The sequence below is a fragment of the Opisthocomus hoazin genome, chromosome 2 (genome assembly GCF_030867145.1).
Source record: "Opisthocomus hoazin isolate bOpiHoa1 chromosome 2, bOpiHoa1.hap1, whole genome shotgun sequence".
Classification (NCBI taxonomy): Eukaryota; Metazoa; Chordata; class Aves; order Opisthocomiformes; family Opisthocomidae; genus Opisthocomus; species Opisthocomus hoazin.
In genome coordinates, this window is record NC_134415.1 from 96670390 (window position 1) to 96689575 (window position 19186).

Below are 19186 nucleotides of genomic sequence, written 5' to 3' on the forward strand. Positions count from 1 at the left end.
AAATGAAAAGATCTACATACTTTTTTTGGCATTTGAGCAGTTCGAAGTCAAATGCTTCCCTATGAATGCAAACTTTCTCTAGAATTGGACAGAATACACTCCTATGGTTTGACACTCCAGCAACTTCACCAATATGTATGGAATTACAACAGCATATCAAGGACATCATTTTCAACATCTTCTAAAAACTGGTAGTGTTTAACTTGGCCTAATGTATCTGTGCTAATGCCCGTTACAATTGATGTCACTTCAGAAAATTTTAGGTATTCTGCTCAAAACTGATAAATGTTTGTTTCCTTGGCCTCTTGTTGAAGTATGTCAAGTAAAGATATCAGACAAAATCAGCAGCTAGGATTACGTACCTTGCTATGTGCATAAACTACTGAACCTAACAATTTCCAAGTGCCTCCTCTTCGGTCCATGCGCACCATACGAAGGATCTGTAGGAAACGAAGACTTCTCAGTGCTGATGTTGCAAAAATGTTACCCTGAGTTTTTGCAGAAACAACTGCTATTGAAGCGATGAGAACAATGATGTCTGAAAGAAATATATTACAGAAAACATTAATGTCCAGGTATAAATAAATAACACATACATGTACATGAGCTGAATGAAGGGACAAAAGAGAGACTCCTCCTGCGGTGGGCGGGAATCCAAAGCACTGAGATTCCTGTTTGAGGTAGGGATGTGAGGTCAGGACTAGTGTCGAAAACTGCCTCGGAAGCCTCCAGGGTGAAAACTGAGGATGGTCATTAGGAAAACGTATGGATAAGAGTAGCAGTGTTGAAGGAACCTTGTGTAGGAGCTTTGAAACCTGATGTAGCAAACTGTACAAATCAGTAGATGGACTGGAACTTTTTCCCTTTATATCTTTTCCCATAGTAACTTCCCTATGAAAAGGCAAAAGAGAAAACAAAGGTAAGAAAAAAATAGAGCAGCCCCAGTGGTGAGAGTCCAGTGGAATCAGAGTTACAAGCACACATACAAATTTCCTGTGAGTACAAACACTGTGTGGTTGAGGCACGTAGTTTCTGGACACAACTCCCCTGTTGTACCATTTCCTGGAAAGGAAGGAATACAGTGCTGGGTACTCAGAAGCATTCTTTTAGCTGGCAGCCTGGAAAGTTTTTTGAAGCCCAGCAAGTGTTAGGATTTATTTCATCAGGTCACGGATTCAAACTGTGAGAGCAAGTTTGTTCTGCATGAACTAATCAGCCAACTGGCCTTTGAGCCAGAACAGCATTTAAAGAAAGATGAGGAGAAGAGGCACAGCGACGGTACATGGATGCTGTGAGAAGGCATAATGTTCTTTTACGATGATTGGGGCTGACACACTGGTGTGCAGGGATTGGAAAAGGACAGAACAAGCACTGTGTTACTTCATCCCCTCATCATTAAATTCCTGACCTTCTTTAAAAGCTTAAAGAGCCTTTGTAAGAGACACCTGGTTTAAATCTTAGGATTTTGTGGTGTTTGTATGCTTATACGCAAGGATAATCTAAACCCATGTTTGCCAGTGAAGAACTTCCCAAAAACAAGCTCTTTTGCTTCTTTTGTGTCGAGTATAAACACTAATCTTCTACCAAGTATAGCTCCTACAAGTCATGAATGACCCAGTAAGTGAAAAGGCCCCCCACAGGCAAGTGGCAAGAGAGACCTGTAGGCTGTGCCTGCAAGCAGGAGACTCTTTTCTTAACCTGCTCCAGTACAGTAGGAAATAGCCTTGGTTCATTCTGCTTAGCCACCAAAGTAAGTTGAGATCTTAATACCCTTGCCTCCAAACATTCTGGGTTCCTATGAACTCACCTCTGAGTGGCTTTGCCCTCTTCTTGCAATACTAAGGGTACAGACAACTTGTAGTTTAAGGAGTGTCCTGTTAAATTGTGGAAATCCCTGTCACAAGATGCTAAAAGTTTACACAGGTTCAAAGTCAGCAGGATGATCTCACGGGAGAAAATTTAATCCAGGGCTAATTAATACCAAGAGCTCACTTCTGGCTCAGGGTGTCTCTGAGCAGCAGGCTGTTGGAGGCTGAGAGACTCTTATGGAGAAATATCACTGTGTGTTTTCCCCTGCTTGTGTAATCTTCCCTGACTGCTCACTGTTGACTAGTGTCACTCTTGGGCATACTGTGTTAGGCTAGGCTGACCTGTCTGCCTTCTTCTATGCCATTTTAAATTGCCTTTTGCTGCTACATAGGTGGATCATAGGTGGCTACTATATAACTGGCTACCAAAAAAGCTGTATTTGCTTCTAGATGTAAATCCAACAAGTTCAAAGATCAGGAAGCGCCAGAAATGTATAAAGTATGCTAGGGTGTACAGTCCAAGTCTCAAGAGCACAGCAACCAGGTGCAGCAGGTCTGGGTGAGAATTCAGAAACAGGGTAACTGGCCAGGAATAGTTAATAGTTAATAGACATCACAAATTCTAACGGAGATCAGAAAAACAGATAGGGTCAGATTCAGCTAGACGTGAAAACATTTAAATGTAGATATCCACATGGGAAGCAGGTGTCTGAACTCTCCACGGAGCACAAGGAAATTACATCAGAGGAGAGAGGTGCAGCTAATCCTGAGGAAGGCTCCTGCTGGCTGCTCAGCTGATGGACTTGGTACATCTCACACTCTGGGCTTGGTACAAAAAAAAAGGCTCAATTCAGTTTCCCAGATTTATTTGTCCAGTGCCATTTGAGATGCCCTAAGGTATCTGAGGCATCCCCTAGGTCTGGCAGCTATGCTCTCAGACCTGGAAGCCTGTGCCCTTCAGGAGAAGTCACGGGAGAGCAGGGAATATCATGTAACAGGGGACATCTCTGTGTACTCCGCTGAACTAAGCCCTAGATCTTGACCGACTTTACTGGAAGTCTAGACACGTAGCACACACGTACCCACCTACAAGCAAACTTCTATATTTAGGTGTGTTTATCTGGATCTGAGGCTCACACAGAGCATGCTGGGAAGCCTTGAGCAATACGGGCTGTGTTGAAGAAAGAGTGTCCCTGGTTACAAACATGATGGCAAGGTTAGCTTGGCTTGCCCCACGCTGCTCAGAGCAGAGCAGCAATGTAACAGCTATTTTTAATCAGTGGTGACTGGCTAGCAGCAAATCAAATATCGTTAGAAAAAGCAGTGTGCATGCCTCAAAAGCATTATTTGAACTTAAAAAATAAGGTCACCCAAGTGTTATGAATTATGCATTTAGTCTGGAAATTATTAAAGTGTTTACTGGGGGTTTTGGTTACCCTCAAACGCTCTCAATAGGACAGTTTTTTACAAAAGCCAGTGACTTTCCCCTGCCCTTATTCCTGCCCATTCCAGGAGCCCTGACAGCTTTCCTTACAACATGGAGTTTCCTGGAGGTCCCCCACTGCAAAAAATTCAAATTAATGGAGTTTTGCCAGCACTGCACAGCATCTGCACAGTGCTGCTGGTAACCCTCTGACCCAGTGAGGGTCTCTGGTCTCCCCTGACTGCAAAAGACAAAGAAGCCAACAGCAGCATAGCTCTCTTTCCCCGTTTTTGAAGTATTGATCCAAGGGAGCTACTTACTTGCATATACCCTTCTAGATGGAGGGTAGGGAAGGGGAGACATAAAGGGAGGAAATGGGGGAGCAGAAAAAGCACTGGCATGTGTTTAAAAAACTTTTGGAGGTGGGAAGAGAGCCTTCCCAGCCTGCTGGCATTTTTTGCTCTCTCCTATTCTTCACCTCTTCACAACACTCCTCCCTGCTCCCCGCTGAAACCACCCCCCCCAACTCCTCAGGGTGGGAATAGCGAAGGAAGGAGTGTGTCCATCGCCTAGGGCAGCCCTCCCTGGCTGTATTTCCCTCAGAGGCAGGGAAGGCAGGCAGGAACATTATTTCAGCATAGTTCAACTTGCCAGGAACAGGTGTAAGACAAACCAAAATAAACCCCTCTTGGAACGAAATCAGAGTCCAAACAAAAGTTTACAACAGTTGAAAGTCACTTCTGAATACTTTAAACATGCTTGGTTTTCTTATCTAAGCATACCTATACTGGAAAAATTAAAAGTCAAGTACTTTATGATGCCACATTTTTATCCAACATACCTCAGGTGCCATTTACCCTATTATAAGTAAGAGAGCAAAATCTGAACTTCCTTTCGTATTCCACTTGAATTTAGTTAAAATTTCTATGGTATTTCTGTAGTGTAAGAAGGCTTTACCAAACTTCTATCAATGTTTTCCTCTTATATCAATATTTTTCTCTTCTATCAATATTTTCCTCTTCTATCAATATTTTTCCTTCTTGCCTTTTAGTGGCAAAACTGGAAGTCAGGAAGAAAAAAACAAACCCAGAAGTAGACTATGGGTGAAACCCAGCTTTGTTGAAGTAAACAGCAATATTTTGATTACTTTAATGGGACTAAGGTTTCACTGCATATCTTGCTGTAAAGCAACAGGAAAGTTTAGGATGTGAGAGTGAGTAATGGGCAGTATAATTCCAAACTTCTCTGTAATGGCTGATTAGAAGACAAAAGTTTCTGAGGCACATTTACTTCTGTGATGTTTTCGAAGCTAGTATCTTGTGTACAATTCTTCAAAATGTTAAGTGTCTCCTCAGCTATGAGACTGATTTTATTCACTCTTTAGAAATATCTCTCATATTCCTATCCTTGCAGATAGTTATCATTCCTGGTTAACTCCAGTCTGAGAGTTCAGATCTTCTCAGCAGCTTTTGCAATGTTCACTTCTGAACGCTTCACTTCAAATCAAATTTCAGACAATGAATTCTTCCACTTCAGATCTTTCATCTACTACCATTCAAAAAACCCCTGTGATTACATGAAAGTTTTGTTCATAGTAACTTAGCAAAGGCTTTTTTAGTAGATAGCCACTGTGTGAACAACTGACCCCCAAAAAAGAAAAAAAAATGAACCCAGAACTTAGGTGTGTGATAGAGTACCCTTGTATATTGTCCAATCTCACTATAATAGTGACATATATGTAAAAACGTGTAGACGTGGCACTGCAGGATATGGGTTAGTAGGAATGGTGGTGTTGGGTGTATGGCTGGACTCGATGATCTTAGAGGTCTTTTCCAACCTATGATTCTATGATTCTATGACAAGTAACTGAACCCCAGTAACGCAACAACCTGAAGCTCGGGAATAGTTTCAGCTAGCCCTTGAGAGATGTGCCAGCCAGAGTTCCCCAATTCACAGAGGAAGGCCAGTGTAGGGCTGCCTTACCCTGCCCAAGCTCCATCAGAAACTCTGGGTCACTTGGAAGAGCCATTAGCATTTCTAAGCTATGAGCACTTCCAAGGGCAACTCTGTGACTGAGAGATTCATAATGATAAAAAAGGAGGCATCACAAATCATCATAATGGATTTTTTTATTTATAATGCCTTTTTCAATGTAATGCTCCTACCATGAACTTTTTGAATGTTGTGAAATTTTACAGTATTCAAGGGTATCGTGGGCCCAGTTAAAGAACTTACTTGGAATAGGTAAAAGGGCGAACACAGAAGCTTTACTTGGATATAGTGAACCAAACATCCCAAAGCCTTGATGTGCCATCAGGACAATCTCTAGTATTACAGAAAGAATGTCAGGATGATATTAGGAAACAATTCATGATGATCTCTTGCCTGCTCAAAGTTCATGTACGTGCTCAAACTAATGCACAAACCTGCATTATCTTTCTCTCTTTCATATTCTTCAAAGTCTAACTTATAAGATGTCAGTGAGAGCTTTTTCTGTTGCCTGCATTTAATGCTGGTGTGTCAGAATGTCCTTTCTTTCTAAACAGAAATGAAACTTTGAGCCAATACAGGTTAAATGAATCTTGTGATCTTTTTTCTCTGATTTTGTAAGAATAAAAAATGAACAATATTTAATAATTTTAGGATCATCATCATATCATCAAAATAGTGTTTGCTACAAATTCATAGAAAATGCTCCCAGTTTACACATCATTGTTAAGAATATGCAGGAAACCGCAATGGCTGTCAGCTACTGTGTCTGCACTGGCTACAGAACGGCACAGAGAGGCAACAAGCTAGGACAAGAGTAGGATATATGTGACCCCAAAACTGCAGGAATAAGCAGAAAAGCTCAATAATGTGGTTTATCTAGCTTGCAGCTGTATTAACTCACAAAGGAAATTAACCAGCATCAGTATGACCAAATTTAGGCTACCCTTAGGCTGTCCTTCTAAGGTCGAATTTTGGGCTAGAGTAATTATCTATGACCCAGAGAAACGACACAGCTTGTAGTGGTCATTTCTTGTGAATAGTTCTCAGGACAGTTCATTATCCTAAACTTCCAAGTTATTCCTGAAAAAAACAGGTCTCTGATTCTGTGGCGTTATAGAGCCACTGGGGTCAATACTTGACTAAGAGCATCAAGAGTGCTTTGACATTGGCTCTGTCTGCTTACAACTGCACAGGTTATGCGTGCGTATTGCAGCACAGTGCGCAATTATGCCCATTTGCTAAGGAATTTAAATAAGTTTTAATCCAGATTTACAAAAACAACTACTTACAAATAGTGAACAACTATCTATTCTGAACTGCAAGGAAGTTGCAAGGAATGGTGGAAGGGAGGGAATGACCAGCATTTTAGTTTTTCTAATATCTCTTCGTATATCAGTCCTTCCAGGAGCTTGATCATGTTTATTGCTGTTCCCAGAACCCCTTTCAATTTATCTACAACAATCTCCACAGCTCGCTGGCTGGGGCCAGAGGGTATCATCAATGTAGAAATGTACTTTGAATTTTAATCAGACACTACAGCACCAAGTTTACACAACACACATTCCGGAGCACTGTATTTGAGTGTACTACACTACAGAAACATGATAACAAAAATATATTCCACAGACTCTATCCTAAACTGCTATAAACTGGCAGCTTAAAGCAGGTTAAGGTATAGCCTGAAGATAGACACCTGAATATAAGCCATGCAGCAGTACATGAAAATAGGGTTGCTCTTTTTCAGATTCCTAAAAGAAAAGGTCTGTGTATACAAACTTGTATAGGATCATCAGCCTTTTTGCACAGCCTAGTAACATATTCGGCATCGGTGTACCTTATGCTCCTGTGGGCTAGCTAAAAAAAGAAGAAAAAGACTTTCAGAGTTTAAGGCTTCTGAATACCCTAATAGAGGGGTATTCAGAGAGGGGAATAATTGTATCATTATTCCTTGAGCACTTGTTGAGAAAGGTCATAGAATGGAAAAGGTCATTTCATCATAACTGGCTGCAAAAATGCTTTTAGCTTCAGACAAGGGATTAACCACTTCCCCTTACCGGTTCAAGAGGGCAAAGAATAAAAATCATGATTAGAGTATGCTGCAACAGTTAATTTGAAAAGAGGTAAATTGTAATTTTTTTACCAGGTGGCAGTTCCTTTGCTCTGTGAATAGTCCCCTTGCTATGAAATCAGTGGAATATTTCACATAGTTATAGCAGCAAAATTTGGTCTAATGTGGACTGAACTTCCAGTGACCTTGAAAAAGTATTTACCCCAGAAATGAAGAATTTTTAATATTTTTATCTTTAAAATGTCCAGAATCTTATTTTTTAAAAATGATTCAACCTGTAATTCAATCTCTGGATAGAGAGCTGATCAGTATTACCATAGTTAGAAAGATGATGGATGTTATAATATTTTGTAGATTGTCCTACCGGAAGAAACAAAACTATTTATTGATAAAGTACAATTCAGTATGTGCAGGATTGTCAAAAACTGCAAACAGGATTTTTAGAGACTCTTCTAGAGACACATGGTCTTTTGAGGTCACTCAGCTTCACCCTCTGAAATACCATAGCCTCAAGCATTTTTCTCCACCTGTAGAAAGAGTTTAATGTCATCCAGTGAATTATATCACCTGAACATCTCTAGCGTAATTTGGGAGAGGCAAGAAGCTGAGTTCCGCACTGCCCACAAAAAGCTGAGTAATTTTACACCAATAAGGCCCCAATTTTACAGAGAAAAGACAGCCTAATCAACAACATCATGAACAACAAAAAAGCCCCAAGCAATATGAGATAATCCAAGTTTTGCATATACTAAAAGTAATGGTGCTCAGGATCTTGAGTCCTGGCAAAATTTGCTTTCAACTATGTCTGAGTATAGCTTTTCTTTCTGGTCAGGGATCAGATCTCTCTGCTTAGATGCCAGACAGGTTATGATTAATCGTCACCTACTAGCAAAAGTAATTGGCAGGATATCTTCAGGAAATTCTTGGGATGGATGACGCTGTTTGATTTTTGCAGATGTTGTTGTCACTCCAGCCAAAAGGTCTTTGCGTTTTCAAATATGTAACACTCTGGACAGAAACCATCTTGATTGTCATTACAGGCAAAACAAGTTGGTGATTTTGCTTCCTTTTGTAATCTTTTTTCAAGATGCAAAATAACTTGGTATTTTTAGAAGTAGGAAATTGAAATAGTTCTGTGTATCAAGATAGTTCGCAGAGATAAAGGCAGATGAGTGTGAAAATTGTCTTTTATTGCTGTTGAAAAACAGGAAGATAGGGATGTGTGGCAGTGGCACATGGAAGAGAAAGAAGTTATACAAAAACATGTAACACTATCTAAGCACTGAAGTGGAATTAAAATAAAGAGATTACTACTTCTACTCTATTGATTTTTTTTTTCTTCTAACAATGGAAAACAGCTGCATTAGTCACTGACTTCAATTCTAAGCAGTCTACTAAAACTGATCTGTGCATAGAAACTTGGATTTTTCTTACTCATCAGCTAAGCAATATTCCAGTGAAGAGATCAAAAGAAATGAACGACCTTGAATCCTTCTCTCCATCTATACTTTTCATTTGCAATGTATTGGAATCATCTGAGTAAGCAGAATATTTTAATGTGAAATGAAAGTGACCTCCTGGAAATACAAACATCTCCTTTCTAGGATACACGTTAACTGTACGTAGTCAATGTGGGTCTATTTGGAAAAGCAGCTCACCAACATGTAAAGCTATCTTTTCTGGCAAAGAGAAAATGGTAGGAATTAAAATTACTTAGGATAAATTAAATTAAAATTTAAAACTGGCATATAAAATAATACATAGTATTATTTACATCATATATAGAACTTATATAATACGTAATAACAAAATAATATATAATATATAACACACATGTATTTATATTATAAAAGCACCAGTGTGTGGTGCTTAGTTCCCAGCTGGAGTTAAACTACGATACAATATAATATAAAATAGGTTATGTTTCATGTATTTTCAGTGACATGGAAAATAAACTCTGCATTAAACTGCAGGCATGCTTTAGGAGGTCAGTTCAAGGGTTTTACAACTGCAAACACTGTGAGGATTAGCTGCAGCACCATGTCCTGATGCTGAAACTCCAGATTTGATGGGAGCCCCCAGAGTCTGGTGCTGGGGACTAGGCCAGTTCTGCAAAGCAGCTGTGAGCAAATGGGGCCGTGACCCAGGGCGCGTCACTGGAGAGCCTGTCCACGTGACGGCAGACTACATCGAACCCCAGCACAGGTGCAGGACATGTGGGACCTCACCGTGGCATCTGCAGGTGTCACCGCACCCCAGCGTGGGTCTCAGCCCGGCATGTACCTGAGCTGGGACGAGAGCGTCCACTTGGCCGAGGTTGGCCGTGACTGATGAAACGTTATACGGTGGCAGCTCTGCTTACTGCCCCGCAGCACACCGAACAGGATGAATAAGCATGGAAATCCCTGCACACGCAGACACTGCAAAGCAAAGTGGTCTGGGGAAACACAAACCAAACCTGTCACCTAAAACTGAATTCACGCACCCTTCTGCTAAACATTTGTTTTGAAGCTGGTCCAATGGTTAGCGTATTTCTTCAGCCTATCCTAATGAAAAATGATTAGCTTAAGATTTCTTGCCTCAATCACAGACAGGAGCTGTGTAGTCCTTGTAAGTCAAGGAGGAGAACTATTCCATGTTTCCTCTATCTATGAATACCCCAAGCAGCACCAGTATATCCCTTTCTTCATAGGCACCTTACTATGCCTTCACTGCACCTTGACTAAAGCTCTTTACCATACAATGAAATCATATGTCGTCCCCAAACAAAACAAAATAAAACTGGAAACTAGTCAAAGACACTTGTTGACAATTCCAAAGAAATTTAGAATCTGGAGGTCCAACAATTTTTGAAACAGAAAACAAGGAATATTTTCAAAAAGTGAACACTGGACATATTTAGACTAAAACTAAATATTCCCTTATGACATTCCAGAATGAGGACGATAGGAGATTTTTGTTTTGTCATTTTTTAGTCAAAGTTTATAATGAGAACCTAATTTCATCCCCGAGACAGATCAACTGATGTTATGCATTAATATGCCAATGTACTAAAAGTGTATGTACACTGTTCCCGTGACAAAGTAACATACTGTCAAGACATGATGACCAATATATCAAAATAATGTCATTTTACCTTTTATTGTAGATAGTCAAAATATTACTCTATGGGCTGAGAATCACAATAGCTCAACAAATACAGAATTTTAAATTGTAGTAATGGTTACCATTTTTTATTCAGTCCGGATAAGAATAACAACATTAATAGGAACATTTCACCTGTCTTTGTACTGTTAGCAATTAAAGTTCATGGCCCTGTTGAGTACACACTCTTTCTATGGACTGAATAAGTCCTCATCAAACACCTTTATATTATTAACAGCTGGCTCAATAAATCTTAAAAATCTAAGGGCCTCCTGAAAGCTAAGTTTAAGTTCAATTGCAAGCCTATCATGGATTTATACTTTATTAGCCTTTTCCAATAATTGATCTTCAACAATATTAATACGCACCTGCCAGAAGGAATAAAGCACTATTTATTCAGTAGGAGTTTTATTTGGCTTTAAGACAGGCTGACAGAAACACACCTAAAATGTGTCTTCGACCCAGTGCTCGTGAACCCAATTTGTGTCCACCCACAGACACAAACCATCAGTAACACATGCAGATCCTTCCCACAAATCTTCACTTATTCTGCCCAGTAACTTACAAGCCCTGGGAAAACAGGGTTTGCTTGTCACTTTACTATGTCTGAGGCTTTTTGCTGGATAATAGTAGACCTTAGCGAGGAAGGCTATAGTTGTGGAGAGAAAAAAAACCTGAAGATTTCTGGAGGGAAAGGCAGCAGGATGGACAGCCAGACAGACACACACAGGTCTGATGAAAAAGAGGCTCTTTAGGTCAGACTGTAAGAAAACCACAAAGTTATCATCAAGAAAAAAACAAAATAACTGCAGGCATGGCAAGACTTGTGTATGGAGAAAGGGCTGAATAATTTAGGAGCGGTTAGTCAGAAGACAAATATGAGATGGCAGATAGAAGTATGCAAACTAGAGGAAGATAAGAAGTTCTGTTGGATGCCTCCTATTTACCCTTCCTTATAAAAGCGAGATCAAAAGACAAATTAAATCTGATAAAAAGAAATACAACATGCAATTAACTTGTAGAATTCATTGCCACGGGATATAAAGGAATAACCAGGGAAAATTAAAGACAGGATTGGATGTTTCTCCCTGAACTGCTGGAATTAGCTTTTCCAGGGGATCCAAATTCCCGTAGGAGTCAGTCACTGATCACCGAATGTCCGAACAAAAATATTGTGTGTTTGGCTATTTGGGCTGCAGGTATTAATGCCTTTTTTAGAGGTATCTGACACTAGTCAGCAGGTAGAAAGACACCAAATGGGGCTCCTCCACGATCCAGCACAGCAGGGGAAGCAGTGCTATCTCTGTGCTGGGTCCTTGTAACCACACAGGTAGGAATCTATAGGCAGGAGCCTGCACTTTCACGGCCTTTTCAATCCTACTCTAAAATCTCAGGGAGGGGCAGGCAGGCAGGGTGTCTGGAAGAGTCCATCTAACGGGTTCCCAGGCTGTGCACAAAGTGAAGGTGATGCAGTGGTATGGGAGTGGAAAGGCCAAAAAAAGGTGGCAACAGAAAAATCTTGGGTGTGAGGGTGAGAGTGGACAGGCAAAAATTAAGAAGTCGTGGTGCTGAAAACAGCAGCACAGAGAAGAGTGTGTCTCTGAGGGAGAGGAAAAGCCTGTTTGTAGGTGGAGAAGGAAGAGACAGTGTTAATAATCTGCTCTCAAATTCACAGGGTGGGGGAAAAAGACCCAGTACCTACGGGAGTTACCTAATGCAGGTGTTGAAGACAGGAACAAGTCAGTGTTGACTTAAAAAGATGAATTCCTACCTTAAGTTTTCTGAGCCGTCCTCTGGAGGCATATACCTCTCTCTGCTGCTTAAAACCCAAACTTGCATCCCTAACCTATACTATTTTGGATGTCTGCACAGCCAGTGTGAGTGCCTCCTGGGACTCCTCTGTTTCTGTAAATACAGAGTTTACTCAGACGGTATGGAAACAGAGATCTTCAGTCACTCTTTATCCTCAGCTGCTGTCCCACCTACAAGTTGCGGGTGGGCAGCTGAAGAGGGACTACCGTGCCAGCTAGAAGCATTATATGTTTCTGAGAACACTAGTGTGGGTCACCTTGCAGCCGCAGCCACCCTTGAGACTTCCCGGTGTGGGAGATGTGAAGTAAGAAATAGAAGCTCTGTTCAGTGCTTGTCTGAGAGGGAAAACAATCAGTCCCAACAGGAGGCAACCCCAGAATGAGACTTTAATACAGCAGAGTGTGCCACCCTGCGTAACAACCTTTCGACTCTGCCTTGTGACATTTTAATCCAAAACGAAGTGGTCCCCAACGTGGGGTCTCACGAGCAGGCTGGGCTGGCGGAGGGGAGCACCAGGGCCAAAGATGCCCTGCCTTCACCCTGGCTGCTCCTTGGGTGGTCGCAGACACACGTGGGGCCACCAGGATCAGGGCATGAGGGTGGGAGCAAGGGCCTGGAGCTGCCTCTATCTGCGGCAGGGACGACTTAGGCCAGACTCAAGCAAGCATTTACACTGTTTTGGAGCCTACATGGCTTGATGTAAGATAGATCTGGTGGACATCTTGCTGAGCTCTGTTATTGATAGCAATATCATCTACCAGCGGAAAGGTAAATGCTCACTTTTAAGAGTTATGATCACGAACTTTAAGATAAAAAAATGTAATTTTTCTTTAAGAGGATCCTACAGGTTGTGGGAGCCTGGTGCTTAAGTGCTAGGGGTAGGAAGGGAATGGAGGAAATTAAAATGTGTAGAACATGCCCAATTTGCCATCTAGAAATATGCAAATATTTCTACTTAGCTGTATTAAACTTGAGATATAAATACTATAACTCTGTTACACAATATAACAATGTTGTTACATTTTCAGATCCTTCCTAATTGCTGTGCTTAACACCGCAGTTGTAAAAAAGAGGAATTAAAAAACTGTACTTTCTGTCTTGTACACAAGTCTTTTTCTAATGTAGAAGTTGGAGTGCAACCACTCAAGGTATGGTTATAAAACCAGAGATTTTCTGCAATTTCCACTGGACTCTTTGGCCCATCTGTCACTTTACCAGTGCTGGTGGCAGCACACACCTCTCTGAAGGGATGTACGAGAATGGAAACATCTGTGGAGAGTGAATTTCTTCAAGCTTTGCGATCACTAATAAGCTAGTTGCAGGGCTGGATGAGGACACCTGGCAATCAGTTTGACTCTACTGAACAAAACAGTAGGAAAAGCTTGTGTTTTAGACTGTCAGCATTGCTAGTTAACAAATTAAAGCTGAACAGATACCAGAAAAACGCATTTGAAGAAAACAACACTCTCTCTAAAGCAACTGAAAATGCCTATTTTTCTAAAAGACAATACAGCCAAGTAAAATGAAACCACTGTTTTTAACTGACTGCACCATTGACCCTTTTCCTGGAGACCTCTCTCACACACAGATGACCTGAACAGAAATAAACTAGTCTTCAGCAAAGACAGCAACAAAGTTGCAGAATTAAACAGGCATAACAGAAATAATTATAAACTGAAACCACCAAAGAGATGGAAAGACATACAACAAATATAAAATAGCAGCATGTTGCCTGCTGTTGTACACTTCCAGGTGAATGTAAAAGGAACAAAGTGATCTGTGCACAAGGATTAGTAAAAACGGCAATTATTACAGAAATACTTAAATAAGGTAGTTGCCCACAATACAATACCCAGGACGATCAGGTAGATCACCCTAGAGACTGGACATTAGGAAGCGTTTCTTTACCAATGGGTGGTCAAACACTGGAACAGGCTCCCTAGAGAGGTGATCGATGTTTGAAGCCTGTCAGTGTTTAAGAGGTGTTTGAACAACGCCCTTAGTAATTTGCTTTAATGTTTGGTCAGCCCTGAAGTGGTCAGGCAGTTGGACTAACTGATCATTGTAGGTCTCTTCCAAAAAAAAATCTGTTCTATTCTATTCTATTCTATTCTATTCTATTCTATTCTATTCTATTCTATTCTATTCTATTCTATTCTATTCTATTCTATTCTATTCTATTATCATTTCCATGACATTTTCCCTATTTACATAGGGCTTTCAAACCATTCTAGAAAGATTCCTGCAGTATATGCCAAGCCAATAACTCCACTTAGACATCTTCAAATATCTTAATTTGGGCTCACAGGAGGGAGGCTGGGACACCACGAGAGAAAGCACGAGTTGATCGACTAACACTGGCAAGAGTAGTTAATCATGCCTCAAATAGTCAGACTGATGGTTGTCTAATGTACCACGTTGAGGCATTAACATTGAAATTTTTGTTAATATGCTACCAAAGCACCCCTAAGTAAGCACAGGCATGTTAGTGAAATACAAGACCTGCTGAAACTGGGTGGTACCCCAAGCTCAGGACATTATAGTCCTGAGAGAGGTTGCACGTATGCCAAGGATAGAGTAATGGGTAGCTGCATAAATCCAAAATAGCAAACACCTAGTCTAATAGGATGCTATTTTGGGCCAATATGGAAATGTTCCTAAATGATTCAGGTTTCTGCCTGGACAGCATAATTCGCTGCTGCAAAAGCAACACCCGTACAGCCACCGAAGCAGCAAATCCTCTTGCAGAGGAGCTACGGAAAGAGCTGACAATGACCTGAGATGCGAGTTACAAGGAACGTCACACACTGAAGCAGCTGATCTGCAGCACAATATCTGGAAAGAAGTCAAGGAAGCTATTTCCTTGCATATTGATTAGGCTTTGACATCTTATTAACTTAATTAAAAATATAATCTTTTTTAGATGCTAGGAATGATAAAATTTGGAAAACAAACCAACTATTTTACTGCTTTTGAGACTCCATATGCTGAGGTAGGCAGATAAGTGAATTTGCCACAATCCTGTCTACCTCTGACTTCCACACCAGTGCTTACATTAACGATTGCTTAATTTTGGATTGGAGAATTTACATGTATGTATGGATATTTGAGCAACTATCTTGTCTATGGATATGACAGGAATTCAGTGTAGTAAGGCAGGATATGAATATCTCAAATCGAACAAAGTCAGGTAATGAAAAGAAAGCTATTTCTGTAAGCATCTTCATATACCGGGCATCTCCAGTAGCAACAAGTTTAAAACGAGTCCCTAAAAAATGTGAGCGAAATTGAACATACCAAGCCTAAAACAATAAAATGTTGACTGCTTCTTGGTCTATCAGTTGTTTATCTCTTTCTTACTGTACATCTCCCAGTCACTCAAAACTTGTGTCTCATAAGCAGCACTGGAAGTTCTATAATACACATTTATAATATATAATATTTTACAGTACATAGTACTTTATAATATATAATTTAACAAAAATAATAAATACATGTACAGTATATTTTCTGAGATTCAAAAATGAGAGATCATCAATCACCTGAAAGACTCTGTAAATAGCTTACAGATTCTGAACAAATATGGACAGAGAACTTCATTATTTCTAAATCACTTGACTGTGACATTTGACTTTAGGAGACTTTCATAACAAGGGTGAACTGAATTGAGAATCACTAAACATTTTAGTGCAGGTACTGAGTTATATCAGTCTTTTCTGGGATGGACATAAGTACCTCATCCTTGGGAAAATATCTTCAATAGCCTTCTGAGAAGGTAATTCTAATATCATGCATAAATTCTTTTTTAGTAAAAGGTCTCTGGGTTTTGACAGGTTTTCTATCACAAACCTGTCTTTGTTCTCTGATTCTTCACATCCCAGTGCTCTAAGCTATTTTGTCCATTCTGATGTGGATCTTTTCTAATTTGTACTGCTGGAATAGTCTGTTTATGAATGACTGATTATTCTTTGGATGAATGAAATCAAAGTTTCTCATGTAGCAGAGGACTACAATTAACACCAGATGATGGAGTAAATCCGCATCTCTCTCTGGACAAATTAAAAATTATTTATTGATGTTTGGATAGTTTCAGTGGGGCTGAGAGATTGCAATTTCCTGCTACAAATCTCCCAGAACAAGAATTTAGCCGTGCTTTATCCGCTAATCAGAAATTCTATTATTGTCTATTCTGCATGTTTGGGAGAGAGAGTGCTTCTAATTTTGATGACAAAGAGACAAAGATCTGGATTGAATAGAAAATGCCTTTCCTCATAAAAAGGGAATTAGTTTGTTTCCAAGAACTACTTTGATTTCAATTAATTGGTATTTTTTTATGAAAAATCATTTCATCAGAAATCTTACACTAGCCTTGTTGATGTCCTTCATCACTAGATGTCTCAGCAGATGCACAGAATATGGATGCAAAAAACTTCAGCCCTCAGATCAAAACCTCAAACTCCAAGCCTCATGAAGATGAAATGACACAACCCACAGTCGCCCAGTGGGGAAGAAGAAGTTGTTAGACACCTCACTCAGGTTGCCCAGTTCATGGTAGGCACTCCTTTATGCAAAATAACATGGCAGTGACACTAGTGTTAGGTCAAAAAATGATGCAAATTGACAAATACAGGCTGCTGAATTCTTTAGTGCACACCAGAAAGAAAATTCAACATGAACTGCATTGTACCAAACTAGCAGATTTCTTTTGAATAGCAGACACAAAGCTTATCGAAGGAAGACCAGAGCCTCATGTCTTTACTCGTAGCAAATGCTACCTTTCTCAGCAGGGAGGGTAGTAGTCGGCAAAAGTAAATGTGAAAGAATAAGGCCCATACATGATATCGAGAAGACATTATTTTTCTTACACTGTTCTAAGTACTGTACTGCCAGGATTGTCAACATGAAGATATGCCGGTAAATATTACTTTTAAAAACCTACACATTTTGGGACTGTTTTAGTCTAATGTTTGCCTCTGTTCATTGCACATAATTATGGCTGCTGAAATTATCTGATGAACTTTCAATTTCCAATCTTAATACTACTACTACTACTATCAGAGTATTTTCTGGAGTGAAGTGGGCAGCATGTTCCTGAGTTGCGTTCAAGCTGGGCTGGCAGGAGACCCCTCAACAAGGAATTTGCTGCTGCTGGAACTTGGTTTTGGCAGGGTTCATAATGAGATGTGATGTGTCTCCTTGATCAAGCATATACTTAATTACAGACCATCTCTGGGTTATTTAGAGTTCAAATTGAACTGGAAAGGGGCTGTTTATATTGTTTATCATGAGCAGCAGACTTACTATGTGTCTCTATTTAAACTATATAATGTGTCTAAATACTGAGGTGACAGACACACAGTGTATCATTACATAAATATATTGAATTAGTTCAAATTAAAAGTTCAGCAGATCTTGTAACACACTAGATATGGATTTGTTTATAAAGGTTTGACAGAAGTGCCATATGATGGTTCATTACCACTCTAATTAATGAAAAATAGATCCAGTAATACGCAACAGCCACTGCTATCACTTAATGCTCTGAAACGAGGTTTGCCAGCCATGAAGTTCAAGAGCCTGATTACAGATAATGGACTTAAGCTTCCTGCTGGGAATTTGTTCATTCTGCAGCCTCAACAGAATTTGAACTTGTGACATTTCCATCATGCTGTAGCTTGACTAGAGGTAAAATAGAAGCAGCTGTGGGGAAGCTGCTAATGGACTAAGAGAAATACATGAAATGAGGAATACATGAAAATGAGAAATGAGAAATACATGAAACCAGACTTCACAAGGAAGTCTAGTTGCCCTGGAGAAATGTTATGTGTTTCCTGACTGGCTGTACAGGGAGGGGATGCCTTGCTTTTTTCCAGAGTAGCAGACGTGTCCTCTTTTATAGTGGGCATCTTCAGTGAGCATGGCTTCCCCTAAAGCACAGGCAGACACAGATTTTTTCCTGGGCATCGGAGTCCCTGGCACCCAGTGACAGCAGTTAGGAGATGCGGTGCCTGGATTTCCACATGTCTGCACAGTATAACGCAGCAACATTGCTCTACAGTGCTAACAGCCAAGCTTCAGACTGATATGCCAGGGAAATTCAGGATCTACTGAAGCAAGTACATCTTTAAGTACATAATTTAAGTATGTGGGATGGTATGTTGGTATGCCCTTTCCACTATGTGCACAGGGTCAGACACAACCAGAGAAAATGAGGGATGGCAGGTAACTCCTGAGAGAGAGCAAAATACAAATCAAGGTTTATTACTACACTATTATTCCCATTTTCACAGAAATAAACAAGGGTACAAGACTGTCAAATAATTTGATAGATATCGTTACTAACCTGGTAGCACACAGAGTTACTTGATGAACTAATTTGTCAGGGTAGTGACATTATAGGCACACTAATGTAAGCACAGAGCTTTGGCCCTGAATAGATTTTTTCTGGTTATTAGGTTATTAATGGAAAAAAATAAATGCTGTCTGAATGTGACCCTTAAGGCAATCTCAAATTTATTATTCCTAGCTCTTAGGCCATTCTCCTATGTGATTTGTATTTGATCGCATAAATAATCAGAGAACAGATCTGCTGGAGATATGTAGCAAATTTAATCAGTGGTAAATAGACTAAGCCTTCCAAAATATTATTGTTCCACTGTAAGAATAAGCTGAAAGAATAACTGAATGGAGGAGTAAGTAAATAATTAAACAAACACATGAAAATAACAGGCTGAAACTGGCCATGTGCTTTTAAGAACACCTCAGCACCGAGTTCACAGAGTTCTCCTTGAAGCCATCCCTTCTTCAGGCTGAACAAGCCCAAGTCCCTCAGTCTCTCCTCACAGGGCAAATGCTCCCGCCCCAGTCACCTTGGTGGCCTTCACTGACCTTACTCCAGTTCACTGATGTCTTTCATGTGTGGTGTGGAAGTGGGAAAAT

At 40.2% G+C, this 19186-nt stretch overlaps 1 protein-coding gene across 1 annotated transcript in view; it reads right to left on the minus strand.

Annotated features, from left to right (window-relative positions):
* KCNQ5 (potassium voltage-gated channel subfamily Q member 5) overlaps positions 1-19186 on the minus strand; it is a 301315-nt gene that overhangs the window by 52261 nt on the left and 229868 nt on the right. Inside the window, exon 4 of the mRNA XM_075414513.1 lies at positions 363-538. Within this exon, the coding sequence (XP_075270628.1) occupies positions 363-538 (176 nt within the window). The remainder of the gene's footprint in view (positions 1-362; positions 539-19186) is intronic.